Raw genomic sequence first — 19,216 nt, forward strand, 5'->3', positions numbered from 1 at the left:
GGGAAGAGAGGAAAATGGGGTCGCCCGGGGCTGGGCGGTGGCGTTGGGCATACATCCTGTCCACAGCACCTCAGTCAGTAGGTTAGTCCTGACCGCCACCGTAGGAAGCCCGAGGTTTAGGGCCTTGTCTGCCCTACACAGCACCACCTCCGAAGCAACGGTAGGGGGAGAAAGCATGCCAAGGTCTGGGGAGGTATCCGGACCACTGGCGTCACCCAAATCCTCTCTCCAGTCTGGTACCTCTAACTGGTCTGCAAGAGGGTCCACAGACCCCTCCCAGTCCTCCTCACACTCTCCTGGTAGCCACTCAGTGTGGTAGGAAATATCAAGGGAGAACAGGGGCACAAACGTTCGGATCGGCGCCAATCCCAACGTCGGGTGACGTCGGTCCGGCTCTATGTACTCATCGAGAGGGAGGCGGGGCTGATGCTGGCTGGGGGCACAACCAGCGGCAGAGGCGTCGTCACTGGACTCGGAGGAGGTGTCAGAAGGTCGACCGGCGCCGATCCTGATCCAGGCCTGGATCCTTGGGGGCCCTGCGGTGCTGGAGCCGAAGCCACCGGCATTGAAGGTCTAGAGCCCCCTGCCGAGTCAGCGGGGCCAGAAGGAGCACCGGCGCCGTCGGTCTGCCCGAAGATGGAGTGCAAGGCTTCGTACAAGCTTAGAAGCGGAGCAGGGATCGCCCAGGTCGCTCCGGCTCCCGGAAAGGCAGGAGTCGACCCAACAGGCTCTGTGGGAGGAGCCGGACAACTACCTACTGCTTCCCGCGCCACGTCGGCCGGGGAGAATACGAAGAGCGACGAAGCTTCTTCGCCTTCTTCTTGTGCTTCGACTTACCCGAACACGAAGACTTCAATGACGAGTGGTAGTGGTGGCTCCAAGACCGGTCCCACGACCTCCCTCTGGACCGGGACCTCTAAAAGAGCGGAGCGGACTGCCGGGCCTCGATAAACTTTCAGGACCGCTCCCGCACAGACTTCAGGTTCATGGCCCGGCAGTCGGAGCACGACTTCGGGTCGTGGTCGCGCACCAGGCACCAAAGGCACACGAGGTGCGGGTCCGTGACCGACATTAATTTGTGACAAGAGTCAGGAGCCTTAAAGCCAGTCCGACGTGATATCCCTCCGTGTACCAGGAGTCGATCGACTCAAAAAGGGTGTCGACAAAAGTCACAAAAATAGAGTCAAAAAGTGACTCGAGGTACCGCTTTCTCCAGATCTGCGCTGGCTGGTGCAAAAAAAACGAACAAAAAAAAGAACTGACGGCGGCGCCTAAGTAGATACCGCAATGTCATTTCACGTGGGTCAGATGTAAATACCCAGATTTTAGCTTCCACTGGTGTGGGAAGGAAAGGAAAAATAAACTACATTCAGTTTCTTCCAAAAAAGGATCCACTTTTTACATTTGAATATTCATGGGTAAGGACATCTTCCCAGTAGAAACACTCAGAATTACTTAAATCTGAAGGGATGTAACTGACAAAGATACTTCTAGCTGGAAGATCTAGTGTGTCAAATGTCTTCACCAATACAAAATGTTGCAGCCGCAGTTGTACAATTTGAGAGAGCCAAAGGAGTAGAGAAGTGCAAAAGGTTCACAGAAGGATCAGAGCTAGCATCACAATCTCCGAAATTCAACTAAGTCCTTCTAGAATCATATCTCCTATATAAGAAAAGGCACAGAACGGAGATCCTTTTTTGTTTGTTTCTCAGAAACCACTGTCGGGAGACCCTAACGGGCCTTAACAAAAAGTTAGCTGCTGATAAGGAATTATTAATAAACTAGGCAGTTATAGTCAGTTTGTGTAAACTGATCAAGAGAGTGTCAGTAAATGAGCCAAAGAAAAAAGGTGCAGACAAAAAAAGAAATCCATAAATTCAAAGAAGTGGAAATCAGTATCAAAGTTGGTACAGGGCCCAGAGCGGGTCAAAGGGAATCACGCAGTGCGGAGGACGGACCTTCAAGTGGCAAACAGACTAGAGGCCCCTCCAGTTCCTTGGTGCCCAAAGGTGCACCAAAGGGAGAAAGTAGGGCACCAAAAATATGATGCGGAGTAGCAGAAAGGGGTCGAGTCCTGTTATTTTTTTTGTGTTTGCATTTGGACTTTGACAGCAAAGTTGACCTTTTTGCGGGAATGCCCTTGGGAGCGAACTAAGTGCTCGCCCGTTATTTTGGAGTGGGCATGGACCATGTGTGTGGCCTGTGACGACTTCTTATGTTCGGCAGCTTACAGCTTTGCTTCCTGGTCCAGAATCACCTTCAAGTGCATGATGGCCATTTATCGCATGACATCAAGTTGCGTTCTGAGTTTATACACCATAGACACATCTCATATTGGTCCCTGACTGTCTACAGTCACAGAATGAGTTGAAACGTGTTGTTTAGGAGGGAACACCATTTCCTACCACACTGAATTTAGTTTGAAATTTGTCAGAAGAACAATGAAATTGTGAGAGGAGGTCCAGATCCATGTTGGAAGAACTTACATCAGAGTGCCTGGGGCAGCGATTTTATGCAGCTCTGCTTCGTTATGTCTGGGGAGATATGGAGGCAGGGTGAAGCCACACAGCGCCACCTAGAGACGAGCAGGAGAATTGCTGGAGACAAGTTTCCAGATCCAGTCTGGTGCCTGGAGAGTATTTTAAGGTCAGGAATCTGCAGTTCGAAGTATCCATCAGAAAGGAAGGCCCATAGACCCACTAAGAAGACCAGTGTTAGACCCAGGCTTTGGCTCACAAGTTGAAATACCCAGTGAAAGACCAGAAAGTGCCTCTAACCACCATGAAGTTAGTCATAAAAGGCACCTCTCACCTTGACATTGTGGATAAATGGCACAAAGAGCAACCACAACTCTACTACATACTAGAAAACTAAAAGAAACATGCCAGGTGTTTGTAGACAGAATAGATCCAAAGAGCAATAACAAAAAATATATATATGTTTTTGTTTTTTAAAGGTATACATTTCCCAAAAATTAGAGGACTGAACAAAAAAGTATCAGCAACCAGCACAGAAAAAAAGCACCAGGAATTAGCAATTCTGGTGAAAAGAACAGCGTTGAACTGTGGGCCACACATGGGAAACAGCTGCTTTCTTTAAGCTGGTTGCGCATAACAAAATTGATCTCCGTTTGTTCCACAGTCTCTCAGTCTGAACATTCATGGTTTTGGTGAAAAGAGAACTTGCACAAAAGTAATAGATCTTAAACAGAGGACTAACTAGGTGATGTAAAAGAAAAGCCTTTTCTCCAAAGAACAATGTCTCCATGGAAAAGGTGAAGACATGCAGGCTTTAGAGGGAAGTAGGACTAGACTAGCTACTGTTCCTGATTCAAAGAATTTGATGTTCAACAAGATCCTTAAAAAACGGCAATGAGTCAAGTTTGCCTGAAATTACAATAAACCGACATGCCTAATGTAAGGCCTGTAGAATAAGCTTAGGCAAGCAGCTGTGCCTCTGGACCACTTGCAGTGCACTCATGGAGAAGGCAACAAGGTGGTCTGTGGAAATACTCAAAAGTGATAAAGTACAATTCAAAGCATTAATGAGACACTGGCTAACTCTTAAAGCAAGTTTGAAGACAATGGACTAGCACAATTTTAAGACCCATCTGAGCCTGCAGTGCCCTGCGTGGGCTAAGCTACCAGAGTGTCACAGAAACCCCAAATTAATCTGCTTTAACTGTCGCTGATCTAGTGAAGACAGTAAACACATTGATCTGCTTTTTAACCCCTACACTGCCAGGCCTCCAACCCCCCTGGTGCCACGCCCTTTTTTGGCTATTTGTGATATTTTGCACTTATGCCCCCATACATTTTTGTTCACATATGGTATCTATGCCAAATTTGGGCCCTTTTCTTCCAACATCCTGAGGATTCTAAAGGTACCCAGGGTTTGTGGGCTCCCCTAGAGAGGACCAAGAAATTAGGCAAAATACAGCTAAATTTTGGGTGCGGGGGGTGGGAGCTGGGAAAAATGTGCTGGAGAAAACAGGCCTGTTTTTTTCCCTGCACATGGTATCAACGAAGGGTTTGTGGTGCTGAAATCACAATCTTCCCAGCTTTCAGGAACAGGCAGGCCTTTGTCAGAAAACCACATTTTTCTACACAGTTTTGGCATTTTACTAGGACATAGTCAATGTTTCCTTTTTTTGTGCTTTTGACATCCTTCCAGTTAGTTGTAGAAATGGTGTAAACCAATAATGGACCCCGGAAAGCTATACATTTCTGAAACAAAGACAACGTTCTGAATTCAGCAAGGCGTTATTTGTGTAGATCCTTCCAGGTTTTCCTACAGAAATAAACAGTTAAAATAAAATAAGATTGAAATTGAGTTGAAAGAAACAGCCATTTGTGCATGCAATTTCACCTGTAACTTCTAACTTTGCTAGATTTTTTAAAGCAACATACCGTTATGTCTGCGGGACCCTTCTGGTTGTGAGGATATATTGGGCTTGTAGATTCACCAAGAACCCGAGGTACCCAGCGCCAACAACTGAGCTGCACCTTGCAATGGTTTTTTATTATGTACCGGGTACAAAGCAATTAATTTGGTAAAATATAAAGAGTGAAAAATGGGTATCAAGGCGAGAGCTCGCAATGGACAGGCACCGGCACTTGCACATTCATTGGGGCAGCTAGGGACTACGTCCCCCACCATCCCTTGCGCCAGGAGGCGCCAGCGCAGTCACCAATGCGCCGGATGGGCTTAAAAACCATTCACGGGGTTCCGCAGTGCGGGAGCTCGCAACAGACAGGCACCGGCACTTTAACTGGGGCAGCTAGGGACTACGTCCCCCACCAGCCCTTGCGCTAGGAGGCGCCAGCGCCGTCACCAACGCGCCGGAGGTGCTGAAAAGTCATTAACAGGTTTCTGCAGTGTAGGACGCGTGCGCGGGCCCGAGCCACGTGGAGCCAGTCCAAAGACGGGCCCTTCCACGCCCGTTGGAGCCCAGAAGAGACTGGACTGGGTCCACCCTCTGTTATCCATGATTTGGAGCACTCTGGGTACGGTCACGTGATTCCCAGTTCATTGTAGTCAGTCTAGATTGCGTGTATTTTTCTATTTCCTTGCTTATATTCACTCCTAAAAAGTTATTATCAATGGCAAAAAGGAAGAACCGTGCTGATCAAACAGGAGGGAGTGCGGCAGGACACTGGATGCTTTCTTAACAAGGGCAGAATCGGTATTGGCTCACAAGATTGCTTTAACAGAGAGAAGCCTTTCTCTTGATTCTTTGACCAACCCAGCAGCGCTCTTCACATGGTACCAATATCCCACTAACCACCTCACTAGCCTCACCCCTAACGCATTAGTACCATGGCATTAGCCATACTTACAGCTGCACCAGTGGGCTCCAACCCCCTGATGATGAGCCTATAACTAGATTTAAGCTATCAATAGTGGGATGGGGTCCAACAGGGGTGCGCCCAATTGGAATAGTGAGCCCCCAGAGAAACGCAGAAGAGGTGGTGGAGTGGCAAAGCAGTAGGTAAAGCAGAAATCCAAACCAAAAAGATGCAGAGGGAAGGAAGGATCTGAAAGAACTGAGGTTGGCCCAAATCAGAATGTGTCCCCGGTGATAACCAATGATTTTGCTTCCCTCCCACTAACTGAGGGTGTTGGAATGTGGAAGAGGTTTGAGACCCTAATTACTGTTCTGTTGAACCCGTTGCAAGCACAACTAATAAGAATTAAGGAGAAAATGTCATTTTGTCATTCCTCTACTGAGCCTCCCTACCAATCTGAGGGGCCTCCGCATCAACACACTGGGCCTCAGCCGCACCCTCGCAATGATAATGTACATAGGAACCAACCTACCCAGGGGGGAGAGGGAGGGTTGGAGTTCCCCAATTTAAATGAGGGGAATTTAAATAGATCCCCACTATGAGTAGTTTGTCAACTAATGCCCAAAACGAGCCCAAAGCAAAAATGGTCCACACAGTACCTGCAGAACACCAACTGCACCGGAGAGACGAGACCCCCTTGCTGCATTCTGTTACTGTCAAGAACAACCTAAACATTAAAACCCGTCTAACTTTATTGGAACATGGGGGAGGGGGCACTCACCCCAGTAAATATAGCTCAATTAGGAGGGGCTCGCACTAAAATCTATCAGTCATTGCATCTCCCTCTGGCTTCAGACCCTCTTGTCCTGATTTTGGCGAACTCTAAGGAAAGATCAGACTGAAAATACTACCCAATTGATAAACAAATCTCTGCACTGGTTGTCCCATAAGGTCCCTAGAGGGGTAATTGGGGCTGTTCCACTTGCAAAACAAATCATCATGGTGAGAAGGGTGGAGTGGCTAGGCTCGACAAATACATTAATGGATGGGGATTGTGTTATCCTGAACTTCAATAATCATTATAGCCCTAGAGCTCTCTTGGACCATCTGTGTAGGGACTCCCCAGGGGGTACACAGATACAAGTCTTACCCTATTTTTTTTTCTTCCCTTGATACTCCTCGATACTGGTTAATGAATGCAGATCACTTAGGGGGTGGGGGGTCAAACAAGAACCGTTGTTCCAGTTGAGGGTGGTAATAGAGAGTTAGCCCTCCATAACAGATTTCCCCCCCTCAGCGATTTGGAACAATGCGATTGACTGACACCACTGCTAAATTTAGAGCTGAGAGGGTCGCCTACTCTGTCACCTATCGAAAGCCAGTTAAGAATATTAGGGCTTATGAATGGCCCACATACAACAAAGGTCCTTCATTCGGGTGAGCAAGCTGAAATCACGGTGTTCGTTGTAGGGGAGGCATATGAGGAACCAGAAAAAGATCCCTCTAAAACCAGAGCAACAGATATAGGGCTGACAAGACACTCACGTGGGGAACGGTTGAGAACATTGACTGGGTACATTTTATCTCCGGTCACGATATATGTTTACAGGAAACCTAGGGCATAAATCATGTACATATCCATGGCTATTCTTCCCATTTCCTTCCAGCAACTGGTTCACAATCAGGTCGAGCAAAGGGGGGCCTACAGACACTTATCTCTAACAAAATTTCTGTAAGGGTTAAAAAAAAAGCCGTATCAGTGGAACAACATGCCCAGATTTTATGGCTAAGCAAAAAGGAAGGGAAAGATCTTATCTTAGTAAATTTCTATATTAAAATTTTTGACTCGAGCCGTATTAATGTGGTAACAGCTCTTGTACGGCAACTAGAAATCTTTTTAGCTCAAATTAATACAGATTACGTCCTGTTGTGGAGAGGAGATTTTAATACACAGGCATGCGGTATGTCCAACTTTCCGGCATGAAGCCCCACCCTTGGTGACGGGGATGGAACTGACCACTTTTGCCATAATGAGTATGGGGAAGCTCTAAACCAGATGATATCCAAGTATGATCTTCTCCTACTTAGAGGAGGTTGTGGGCAAAAAGGGGTCATATTTCCAACCTTTATAGGGAGAAATATGTACTTGGTTATTGATCATATACTAGTGTCTACCCCAGAAGTTTTAAGGTGTGGTAATCCCATTGTTGCTCCCTTCATTTTGAGTGACCAGAATTTACTGGCCTTGTCTTTGTTTTTCTGGGGTCACAAGCGTGAAGTCTTTGCTCTAGCTGATCATATTACCCCCTTTTAGGAAAAAAGAATTAGAATAAAGTGGACGGGCGTTGATCCAAGTAGAACATTAAAGCAAATAATAACACATAATCAGCGTGAAATGGCCACCTGCCTCCAGGATGAGGTTTCCCCAATCATAGTAATTAGAAATTTTAACTGTATCACTATGTTTATTAAAACGCTTTTAACCAGGCAGATCGATAAAACACCAAAAAATAAAAAGGGATGGTTAGACAGTACTTGCACCAAAAGCATTTCAGGTGCTTAAATATGAACTGTCCAAATCATTGCGAGACGTACTGGCGATTAAAACCCTACGACCAAAGTATAAGACTCCTCTAGTAGACAGGAAAAAGGTATTACAAGAGGAATCGTGGGAAAATCGGATCATATCCTCAGAAATTAACTGGGAACAATAAACTCTGGAATACAGTAAATGCCCCATTTCTTAACATGATGACTTACCAGAGCTTGGCTCATTTATCCCGGCGAACAAATGGGTGACACTTTTCTGGAATTTTTAATAATAATGAGGTGACGGTGGGGGGGATTAGACCAGGAACCCCATGAAGAGAGGCCCTGCTCCTTAGACACCACATGTGAAGAAGTCCTCCAGGCAATCCAGAAGAGTGCAAGGAGGGGCGGGCATCAGGTCCCAATGGAGTCCTAGTCAACGTTTTTAAATTCGAACCGGAACTGTGGGGACCAATTCTAACAAGAGTGTTTAATTCAGCCACAATGGGAAAAAGACCACAAACATGGGGCGAGTCTGTCATTGTCCCAATCTATAAAAAGGGGGATAAAACTGACTAACAATTATCGCCTGATCTCCCTTTTAGATACTTCTTTAAAAGTTATGAGTCGGGTTTTACTCAAAAGGTTGGGTGAATGGGTTGAGGAGTACCATATTTTAACGCCTGTGCAATACAGGTTTAGAAACGCCTGGGCACTATTGAACAATGCCTTAAATTGGAACTACTCATCGGAAAAAATAATAGGGCAAAGATGGGTACCTTAAATGTATGCTTTGCCGATTTGAGTAGTGCTTTTGATTTAGTTGACCATATTCTACTTTGGCAAACTTTGATTGACCTGGGAGCCCCTCGGGCGATTACTAGTTTTCTTTGCTGTTATATAAAAAAATTAACTAGTGCAGTCCGTTTTGGTCCTCAGGCCGAATGTACACCTAAATTTAAAGTTGGACAGGGTATACGACAAGGCTGTGTGCTAGCTCGAATTTTGTTTTCTCTTTTTATAAATGAGGTTCATAGTTATTTACAAAAAATACAGGCTGATGCACCGAGGGTGGCTGGTCGTACGATACCGGCATTACTATATGCGGACGACGCAGTACTATTGGCACGAACCCCAGTAGGCTTCCAAAGATTGATGGATGGGTTTTCGGGCTTTATAAAACAATGGAGGATGGTAGTTAATAAACTGAAAACATACAACATGATATGTGGGTCTAAATAAAAACCCTGTAGAACCTTTTTTATAGATAGTACTCAAAACGTACTATCACCTATTCTCAGGCACTGGTACATGGTCCCAACCTATCGCAAATACAAGAGCAAAAATTAGTAGGGCCTATCAAGGGATTTTTAAATTTGCGGCCAAATTGGGTAACCGACCAATCAAGGAAATGGTAACCATCTATAAAGCTAAAAGAGTAGGTACTGCTATATATGGGGCAGGACTTTGGGGCTACACAAATAGTGTGGCCTTGCAAACAGAAGAAAATCATTTCCTAAAACGCTTGTTGTCTTTACCATCATTCGTATCGAATAGTATTGTACACCACGAGGCGGGGTTGCAATTCTGGGAACCCAGAAACTTCCATGCACCCAGAATTCCCCTAAGCCTACCAATAAAAATGGCACCTCACTTGTTTGGGCAGGCGTAGTACCCGCGACAGGAAACATACCAAAACGAAACTGGACATCACATTTTTCCAGTGAAAACTGACCTTTTTATCGCAATATGCCTAGCTGTGGATTTTGGACCGTAGCTCAGCTGGCACCTATGGAATCCTAACTAACCCATACATTTTTTGAAACTAGGCACCCAGAGGAATCCAGGATGAGGTGCCTCGTGTGGCTCTCACCAGGTTCTGTTACCCAAAATCCCTTGCAAACCTCAAACTTTGTAAAAATGAAAAAAACACATTTTCCTCACATTTCTGTTAAGGAAAGTTCTGGAACTTGTTGGGAGCCACACATTTTCACCCACCCAGAATTCACCTAAGTCTCCTGATAAAATATGGTACCTCACTTGTGGGGGTAGGTCTAGTGCCTGCGACAGGAAATGGCCCAAAACGCAACGTGGACGCATCAAATTTTTCCACGGAAAATTTACCCTTTTTTTGCAATGTACCTAAATGTGAATTTTAGGACCTGCTCAGCCGGTACCTAGGGAAACCTAGCAAGCTTGTAAAGTTTTCAAACCTAGACATCCAGGATACTATAGGATGGGGCGACTAGTGTGGATCTTACCAGGTTCTGTTACCCAGAATCCCTTGTAAACTTTGTGGGGGAAAAACATTTTCCTCACATTTCTGTGTTGGAATGTTCTAGAATCTGATGAAACCACAAACCCCCTCCCATCCAGCATTCCCCCACGTTGCCCGCTAAAAATGGTACCTCACTTGTGTGGCTAGGCCTAGTGCCCGAGACAGGAATTGGCCTCAAAATTATTGATCATCAAACAACATGTTTTTGTGATGGAGTCACCTGCGCTTTTGGTCCCAGGCTTAACGGCCATCTAGGGAAACCTGCCAAACCCAGCCATTTCTGAAAACTCGACACATAATTGCAGTCCCCAAGCAGGGATCCATTAAGAAATGGTACCATTGGAAAGGGTTCCAATGGTACCTCTCCCGTCTGCCTATGTGCTCGGGGCTGAGATAGCCGCAGGCAGTGAAAGTGAAATGAGCCAATAGGCTAATTTCACTTTCAGTTTCAGTATAATGACGTTGGCATGCCATGCGCACCGATCGTCATTACACTGGAAACAAAAATGCCTCAGGGACCGCGGGAAGCTCTTCTCCAGTTCCCGAGGCTGAAAGGAAAAAAATCCCTCTGCTGTTTACAGCAGAAGGATTTCTGACTGCAGTGTCAAAGACGTAATGGTTACGTCCTTGGCACAGCAGCCAATGACGTAACCATTACGTCCTCGGCATGTAAGATGTTAAGCCTATTCTTGTTTGATTTTGTTCCTGCTTCGCAAACTACGTTGCTAGCTCTTAAGGCCACTCTGTAAATGGCAACTTGAAAACTGTGAGTGTACAGCATAATGCTTATACTTTAACACAAAGAAAGACATAGACAAGTCATAAGTGACTATGCACGTTAGCTACTTAGCAGGTACACAACTGCTGTCTGAACCAATTTCATGGAAGTGTTGAGTGGGAAATAATTACACAGGATATTATATATATATATATATATATATATATATATACACACACACACACACACATATATATATATATATACATACACACACATATATATATATATATATATACACACACACAAACACACACATTTTAGCCACCACAAAACTAAATTCAATGGTAGCAGAAGAGGAAAACATATTTTTATAAACTTCAAAATCATTCCATGGTACCTCTGTTCGCCATGAAGATCTCTAAAGCTGTATTTTGAAGCAAGTAACGCCGGGAAAAGATTGCTCGAATTTCCGTAAATAGCCATTTTCCATGCAAGCCTTCTGTGTATGCCAAAATCTATTAAAGAGAGACAGGAACAATATTATTGAAATATTAAAACATTGATTATCTTAATTCTATTGCTATGCAATAACAAGAGAAGCATTGACGCAGGCGGCTTATATATCACACTAAATATTAAGTTTAAATATTTCAGTAAGCAAATTGTTGGTCGAAATAATATACTCATATAAACGTTGTTTAACAAAAATAAAAAGGAAAATAAACAGCAATGAGATACTCAACAAAAGCTGCCTAGTTTCACGTAACTTATCCAAGTGCGTCTCAGAACTGAATACATAGTACACTAAAAAGGAGATGCCAGATACAAAAAGGGGAAAAGGTAGAGATCAGAAGGTGAACAAAGCGCACATCAGAAGCAACTAGAGCACCAACAAATCAAGAACCAGATTAAGTCAAATGTGATATACAATATTGCTTATAATAATCTAAATACAGAACATCTACAAAAAGGACTTTTAGAGGACTTACGATCTTTATTTTTTTTGCAGAGTTTTATTTAGGCAAACTTGACCCGAAGGTATTCGGTATCAGAGAACTTTACATGAGCACCAGTTGCGTTACACAAGGACACATTCATATTTGTTAGGTATGGGGAAAATAAGTGATTTGCCCAGAATCACATGATGTTGAGCGTCCTTGCCAAGACTAGAACCTGGTTCCCCAGATTTTAGGTCGACCGCCCTAGCCGTTAGGCCGCATCCTCTCCCCCTATGTTTTGGTCAATTGGTGGAACTATTTGAACGCCGGTAGCTCCACATGCCCTCCCTGCTCATGAGCTCGGTCTCGTGAGTTCTCTGTGTTCTTGTTGCGTTATAGGCATCAGTGTTGCTCAAGTTTTAAGTGCCTATGTTCTTACGCTGCCGGCTGCCATGTTTTATTGGTTGCTGGTCTAGTTTTTGCACGCAAAGTTCGCACATTATGTTCCTCCGTCTTTGATTTCAGGTAATACTGCTGATAGCATTTCCTGAGTTCACCGCGCATCAGAGGGCGTGTGACTGAGTTTGTCAGCGTTTCCATTCCTCTCGCTGTAAAAACTTGCAGTTTTCCATGCAATTGACATCATACTTCTGGAAGGTATTTTTTTTTGCAGCAAGCTAAGTATTTTAATAGTATCTTTGTTTTTATTTACTACTCTCAAACCAGAAAGTTCTTCATGATGCTCCAAAGTATAGTGTACTTGATTTAATACTATGGAATCTGCGTTTGTTGTCTATTTCTGGATTTATTGTATTGATCTGCGTTACCTAAACAATAATATCCTGATAAATCAACTCCCTTTACCTTGTATATTAGAGATGCTGGTTTCAGTTAAAGGGGCAATTTTTTTTCCATAACAGACCTTTCTGCAGTGATTCATCAAATTGTTTTGCGGGAGCGTTATACTGCTTTTACCACTCCTGTGTGTTGCTACCAATATAAGAGAATAGCTTTTACCACTCCTGTGTGTTGCTACCAATATAAGAGAATACCTTTTGGATTAGCGTTGGTGGCCGCCATATTCCAAAGATTAATGCATTAATTATTTGGTAAACTGCCCAACATCCAGTGTTTTCAGGATGACATCCTGATTTACTGGAAAGACAAAGGAGAGCATGACCATTTGTGGGAAAGTGTGCTAAGAATTTTGGACACAAGGGGTTTAACTGTGAAATTTTCTAAATGATGTGAGGTCCTTTCTAGGGGTCACAGAATTTTAGGCCAAATACATTACAAATTTTTCATTTAGAATTTTTCAAATAAGGCAACTACTCAAGAAAAAGAGCAAATCTAACTGGTGCAAAGAGTGTGAGAGAGAATTTGAGGATTTCAAAACTGCCATTGCGAAACCTACTGCTTTGTCTGGTTTTGATCCAAATCTCACTAGTGTCATCACTACTGATGCCAGCTCTAAAGGGTTGGGAGAAGTTTTATCCCAGAAATCGGAGGTGAAAAAATTATTGCCTATGCATCTAGGGCTCTCACTACAGCTGAGGGAAAATATTCAGTCATTAAGAGAGAGAGAGACTTTAGTTTGCCTGTGGGCTATAGAATATTTTAGAGCTTTTGTGTGGGGTAAACAGAGTAAGTTGAGAAGTGATCATAAACTACTGATTGGATTACTTCCCACGGACGGTATGATGAAAGTGTCCACGCTTATTGCAAGAATGTCTATAAATCATAATCAGCAAAATATATACAAGTAGTGCCTTATATTAAAATGTGATGAGTAGGTACTAGTGGCTGGGATTAATCTATGTATTTCAGCAATCGCCTTTCGTACTACTAACAAGTCAATGACAAAAATGTGTTAACTTCCAGTGTTGCAATTTAGGCACTGATTTAGCCATTGACCGCAAATATTTTGTTATGGAAACAACGTTAGTGACGTTGGTAATTACATCCGGATCAGTGCCAGGGAGCACACAGAAAGAACAAGGTGTCAAGCACACCAAGAGGAAAGTGAAAGACAAACTGTGCCTGCTTCTGGAGGAGTCAGTTTGGTTTCATCTGGGAAGAAGCAACTATTGGTCACTAGCATGAAAACAGCTAAGTGATTCACAAACTTCTGACTATAAATCCAGAGTTAGCCAATGAGACTGTGGTATGTGTCCCATATGTTGTGATGGCAGGCAGATAAGGCGTATGACGCAGCACCTAGACAGCAGAATTGTGTTTAGAATGAGCAGCGATAAAAAGAAAATACAGAAATAAGCCAACACAAATAAAAAAAATATATCCAGCCACAAAATATGTTTGAAAACAGCCTCCAACGTGTCAGTGAAATGGGACCAAACAAGCATTGGTTTTGCCAAAAGGCCAGCTTGCATACCAAAAAAGCCTCCTGAAGTGAAAAACAAAAGAAAATACTTTCTAAATACAGTGCATCTGTGAGATATATAATTCAATATGCGATTAATCAGTGTATTTTCAAGATGTAAAAAATAGTCCCTCACGCGCCACAATGTGCTCCATAGGCGGAATGAAGCAACAAACCGCATGAGCTGGAAGACGGATACTCCTCTGGCCGGTGTTTGCCCACTCTGTATACTTTAAAATGCTGTAAATAATTTGTGAAAGACGAGGGCGCTGCCATGGCAGATCTAAAAACGAGTACAGACCTAGCACTGTTTTTCTTCGGGTAATGTCACTTTTTTCTTCGGTATTGTCTCTTTTCTGGTACTGGCTCCATGATGTGAAACACTACAAACACCAGGTGATGCCACTGCCAGAAAGAGTCCAAAGTCTGCCTTGGAGCGAGCACACACAACACCATGCTGAAAACCTGAAGCAGTATGGACATGATCCGCTGTACACTGTATTTATGCACCTGTCTGGCTGACAACCATTTAGCACAAGCATAGAAAACCTTCTTATTAATTCCATGTAGCAATGAGAAGCAAGGCCAGTCAGGTGCATATTTCGACATGTACATCATGAGTTGGAAATCCAAGAGTTCGCATTCGTTTTTTCGAAAGTAATGTAGCGGGCTGCACAACTCGCGAGGAAACATGGCGAAAGGCATGCACCAAGGACTGAATACTCCTCTTTCACGGGAGGGATTAGCTACTTGATACTCTGTGGCATGGGCACAGGATTCTAGCGCAAAGAGGAAAAGGTGATTTTAAAAGAGCAGTACAGCAAAACCATAAACTGCTTTAATCTGTTGCGCAACCGATATTCGCTAATCCGGGCATAAAAAGGTTTCCGGTGAGAGAGGTTAAGTATCATTTTGTCAGCCATAGCCAAACACAAACCTGCAAATCAACTGGCCATAATCTCCCTGCGGAGTCCGCGGTTGTCAGAGTAACTTGTTACAGTGCCTGTCATTCCTTGTGACAGACACAAACGCTGAGGCCGCCTTCACAATGCAAACTAATCCCATCTTTAGATTTAAACCACTTTGTTTCTTTGTCCCTCCACTCTCGGCTTCTTGGTTTCAAAACAGAACTGTGAAGAAGCGTGAGTACGCAGATCCCTATACAGAAGGAATAAGGCCCTAGAGAGAATTATACAAATATATATATATGCGTGCACGTCCACTCCTACATACTCACGCAGACTCAATACGTGACTAAGGGCAGCAGTTACAGGCCCTTAAAGCGTTCATTAGGAGGAGATTCAAGCCGGAGCAGCAGCTGAGGTCCACTTGAGGAGGGCCTCCCCTAATGCGGACCAGTATCTGCCCGGTCGGCAGCTTCACTTCAAAGTCTCTGGAGTTCAATTAAAACTGGATTAGGTGGAGGCGCATCTTCTCTGGGACTTTGCGCTCGCTCAAACTCCAAGAACACTGACAGCACACGAGACAGAGGTCTAGCCCTCCAATGAACCGGTCGCTATGGAAACTGCATCCGTTCAACTGCTTCGCCGTTATCAGGCGCATCGCGGCAGCTTGTAAGACATGGCAAACGAAGCACTTAATCATGAAGCATCTTTAGAGTCGCCAGCTAAACGCTTTCCAACAATAACACGTTCCTTGATGGCGTTCAATTAACAAGGCACCAACACGATAGGCACCACATGCGGCACAGCCATGAGTCAGATTCGGCAAAATATTTATAAGTAGTGCCTAATATTAAAATGTGTTCTACTTCACATTAAGGACTTTCTGTGAGTAGCCTTTTGGCTTTGTCAATGCTTGTTTCGTCATGGTTTTACAAAAGCTTTATTTTTGGTGGGAGCTGCAAGGCCCATGGCAATAAAAACATAATGGATAAAAGCAAAAATATTTTTGGGTCTTAAAAGGTATGATTTGCCATTTCAGTCGCTTACATTGAAGGGAACTACTTTGTGTGCAGCTGTGCCTCTGGTGAAAGAAGACTGCAGTCCTTCACAGTGAGTAAATGTCTGAAGTGGCCCATGCTCTATGCAGCAATGGGAAGAAATAACATGAGATGACGACGGACTAGTGGAGGAAAAGGGCTGGCTGAAACTCCACATAAGCAGATCACAGATATAATTTTAGCAACATCAAAAGATTTTGGCTAATACCAGACTCAACAAGCATTTACAATGCAACGGTCTCGCCTTTGCAAAAGTTAGCGCTTTTGGCATTGTAAATGACAAATGTTTTATTTATGTGTTGGTTTTGGAAACAGATAAATAAATGGCATTGTCATGAGCAGTAGAGAGTGAGTAGTAGAGAGTGAGTAGTAGAGAGAGTAGTAGAGAGAGTAATAGTGAGTAGTAGAGAGAGTAGTAGTGAGTAGTAGAGAGTGAGTAGAGAGTAGTAAGTGAGTAGTAGAGTGTGTAGTAGAGAGTAGTGAGTGTGTAGTAGAGAGTAGTGAGTGTGTAGTAGAGACTAGTGAGTGTGTAGTAGAGAGTGTGTAGTAGAGAGTGTGTAGTAGAGAGTGTGTAGTAGAGAGTGAGCAGTAGAGACTAGTGAGTGTGTAGTAGAGTGGTGAGTGTGTAGTAGAGTGGTGAGTGTGTAGTAGAGTGTGTAGTAGAGTGTGTAGGAGAATGTGTAGTAGGGAGTGTAGTAGAGTGTGTAGTAGAGAGTGTGTAGTAGAGAGTAGTGAGTGTGTAGTAGAGAGTAGTGAGTGTGTAGTAGAGAGTGTGTAATACAGAATGTGAAGTAGAGAGATTGAAGTAGAGAGATTGAAGTAGAGAGATTGAGGTAGAGAGATTGAATTAGAGAGATTGAGGTAGAGAGATTGAAGTAGAGAGTGTGGAGTAGAGAGTGTGGAGTAGAGAGTGGAGAGTCTGTAGTAGAGTGTAGTAGAAAGTAGTGAGTGTGTAGTAGAGTAGTAGAGAATGTGTAGTAGAGTAGTAGAGAGTAGTAGAGGGTGTGTAGTAGAGTGTGTAGTAGAGCGTGTGTGTAGCAGAGTGTGTAGTAGAGTGTAGTAGAGTGTGTAGTGTAGAGTGTGTAGTAGAGAGTGTGTAGTAGAGAGTGTGTAGTAGAGAGTGTGTAATGTAGAGTGTGTAATGTAGAGTGTGTAGTAGAGTGTGTAGTAGAGTGTGTAGTAGAGTGTGTAGTAGAGTGTGTAGTAGAGTGTGTAGTAGAGAGTGTAGTAAGTAGTGACTGTAGTAGATAGTGTGTAGTAGAGAGTGTCTAGTATAGAGTGTGTCGAAGAGAGTAGTGGCTGTAGTAGTGAGTGTGTAGTGAGTGTGTAGTAGAGTGTGTAGTAGAGAGTAGTGACTGTAGTAGAGAGTGTGTAGTAGTGTGTAGTAGAGAGTAGTGACTGTAGTAGAGTGTGTAGTACAGTGTGTAGTAGAGAGTAGTGACTGTAGTAGATAGTGTGTAGTAGAGAGTGTCTAGTATAGAGTGTGTCGAAGAGAGTAGTGGCTGTAGTAGTGAGTGTGTAGTGAGTGTGTAGTAGAGAGTAGTGACTGTAGTAGAGAGTGGGTAGTAGTGTGTAGTAGAGAGTAGTGACTGTAGTAGAGTGTGTAGTACAGTGTGTAGTAGAGAGTAGCGACTGTAGTAGAGAGTGTGTAGTAGAGTGTGTAGTAGAGAGTGTGTAGTAGAGTGTGTAGTAGAGAGTAGAGTGCGTAGCAGAGAGTAGTGACTGTAGTAGAGAGTGTGTAGTAGAGTGTGTAGTAGAGAGTGTGTAGTAGAGTGTAGTAGAGAGTAGAGTGCGTAGCAGAGAGTAGTGACTGTAGTAGAGAGTGTGTAGCAGAATGTGTAGTAGAGAGTAGTGACTGTAGTAGGGAGTGTGTAGTAGAGAGTAGTGACTGTAGTAGAGAGTGTGTAGTAGAGAGTGTGTAGTAGAGAGTGTGCAGTGATTTGAGTTTTACATCAAATTAAAAACGGGAACAGAACAAACTCATCCTATACATTATTGTGGTAGGTGCCCACGCATATAGGGTTAAATGATGCGTTAGATGCCACAGGTCCCACCAACACGCTTCCTTTATGATAGGAGAATGCCCAACATCGCGGAGATTTGCTCTCTGCTCTTCCCGGATATTTGTATTTTCAAATGTATAATGTTATCCTGCTAAACGAAGACGATGCTCAAACTATAAAAGAAGAGGGTTTCACAGATATGTTAGTCCTTCCGGGCAAACGAAATGACCCAAAGAAAGATCAAGTGACAGTTTAGAGCTCCAAGTGAGTCTTAATAAAATCAGTGTCTGGAACGCATAGCATCAAAAAACGAGCGGGGCATCAAACTGCAGTGTCATTCAATCAAAGCTTCAAGGCTTCTGAGCGCTAGCCGAGAATTATTTTTTGTGAAGCACTAATCACTGTGGAAGGTGCCCCTGCTATCCCAGATGTGAGAAGTCAGTCTGATATGAAAATAAGCAGTATTTGGAATGAATGTATTTGGCAGGGGGAAGGTGGGGCGGCGCAAGACCGTACTGACGAGTGAACAGGAGCCATTTTGTACCGAGTGATTCTGCCTGTGTGCATGTAGACAAACCAGGCAGCAGCATGAGCATGTGATTCGGTAAAATAACAAGCATTTACAATGCAATGGTTTTGCCTTTGTTAAAGTTAGAGCTATTGGCATTGCTCTTGACACTCTGAAGCTCCACTCTGCATTCTGAAGCTCCACTCTGCACTCTGAAGCTCCACTCTGAAGCTCCACTCTGAAGCTCCACTCTGAAGCTGCACTCTGAAGCTCCACTCTGCACTCTGAAGCTCCACTCTGAATCTGCACTCTGAATCTGCACTCTGCACTATGAAGCTCCACTCTGAATCTGCACTCTGCACTATGAAGCTCCACTCTGAATCTGCACTCTGCACTATGAAGCTCCACTCTGAAGCTCCACTCTGCACTATGAAGCTCCACTCTGAAGCTCCACTCTGAAGCTCCACTCTGAAGCTCCACTCTGAAGCTCCACTCTGCACTCTGAAGCTCCACTCTGAAGCTCCACTCTGCACTCTGAAGCTCCACTCTGAAGCTCCACTCTGCACTCTGAAGCTCCACTCTGAAGCTCCACTCTGCACTCTGAAGCT

The 19,216-nt window shown here is 44.0% G+C and overlaps 1 protein-coding gene across 2 annotated transcripts in view; it reads right to left on the reverse strand.

The window, feature by feature from the left end:
- The window catches only part of LRBA (LPS responsive beige-like anchor protein), a 2,244,423-nt gene that overhangs the window by 657,152 nt on the left and 1,568,055 nt on the right, over nucleotides 1–19,216 (reverse strand). For both annotated transcript variants that reach the window (XM_078676915.1, XM_078676916.1), the window contains exon 41: nucleotides 11,214–11,331. In XM_078676915.1, the coding sequence (XP_078533041.1) occupies nucleotides 11,214–11,331 (118 nt within the window). The remainder of the gene's footprint in view (nucleotides 1–11,213; nucleotides 11,332–19,216) is intronic.

This window comes from Lissotriton helveticus, chromosome 2_1 (assembly GCF_964261635.1).
Source record: "Lissotriton helveticus chromosome 2_1, aLisHel1.1, whole genome shotgun sequence".
Classification (NCBI taxonomy): Eukaryota; Metazoa; Chordata; class Amphibia; order Caudata; family Salamandridae; genus Lissotriton; species Lissotriton helveticus.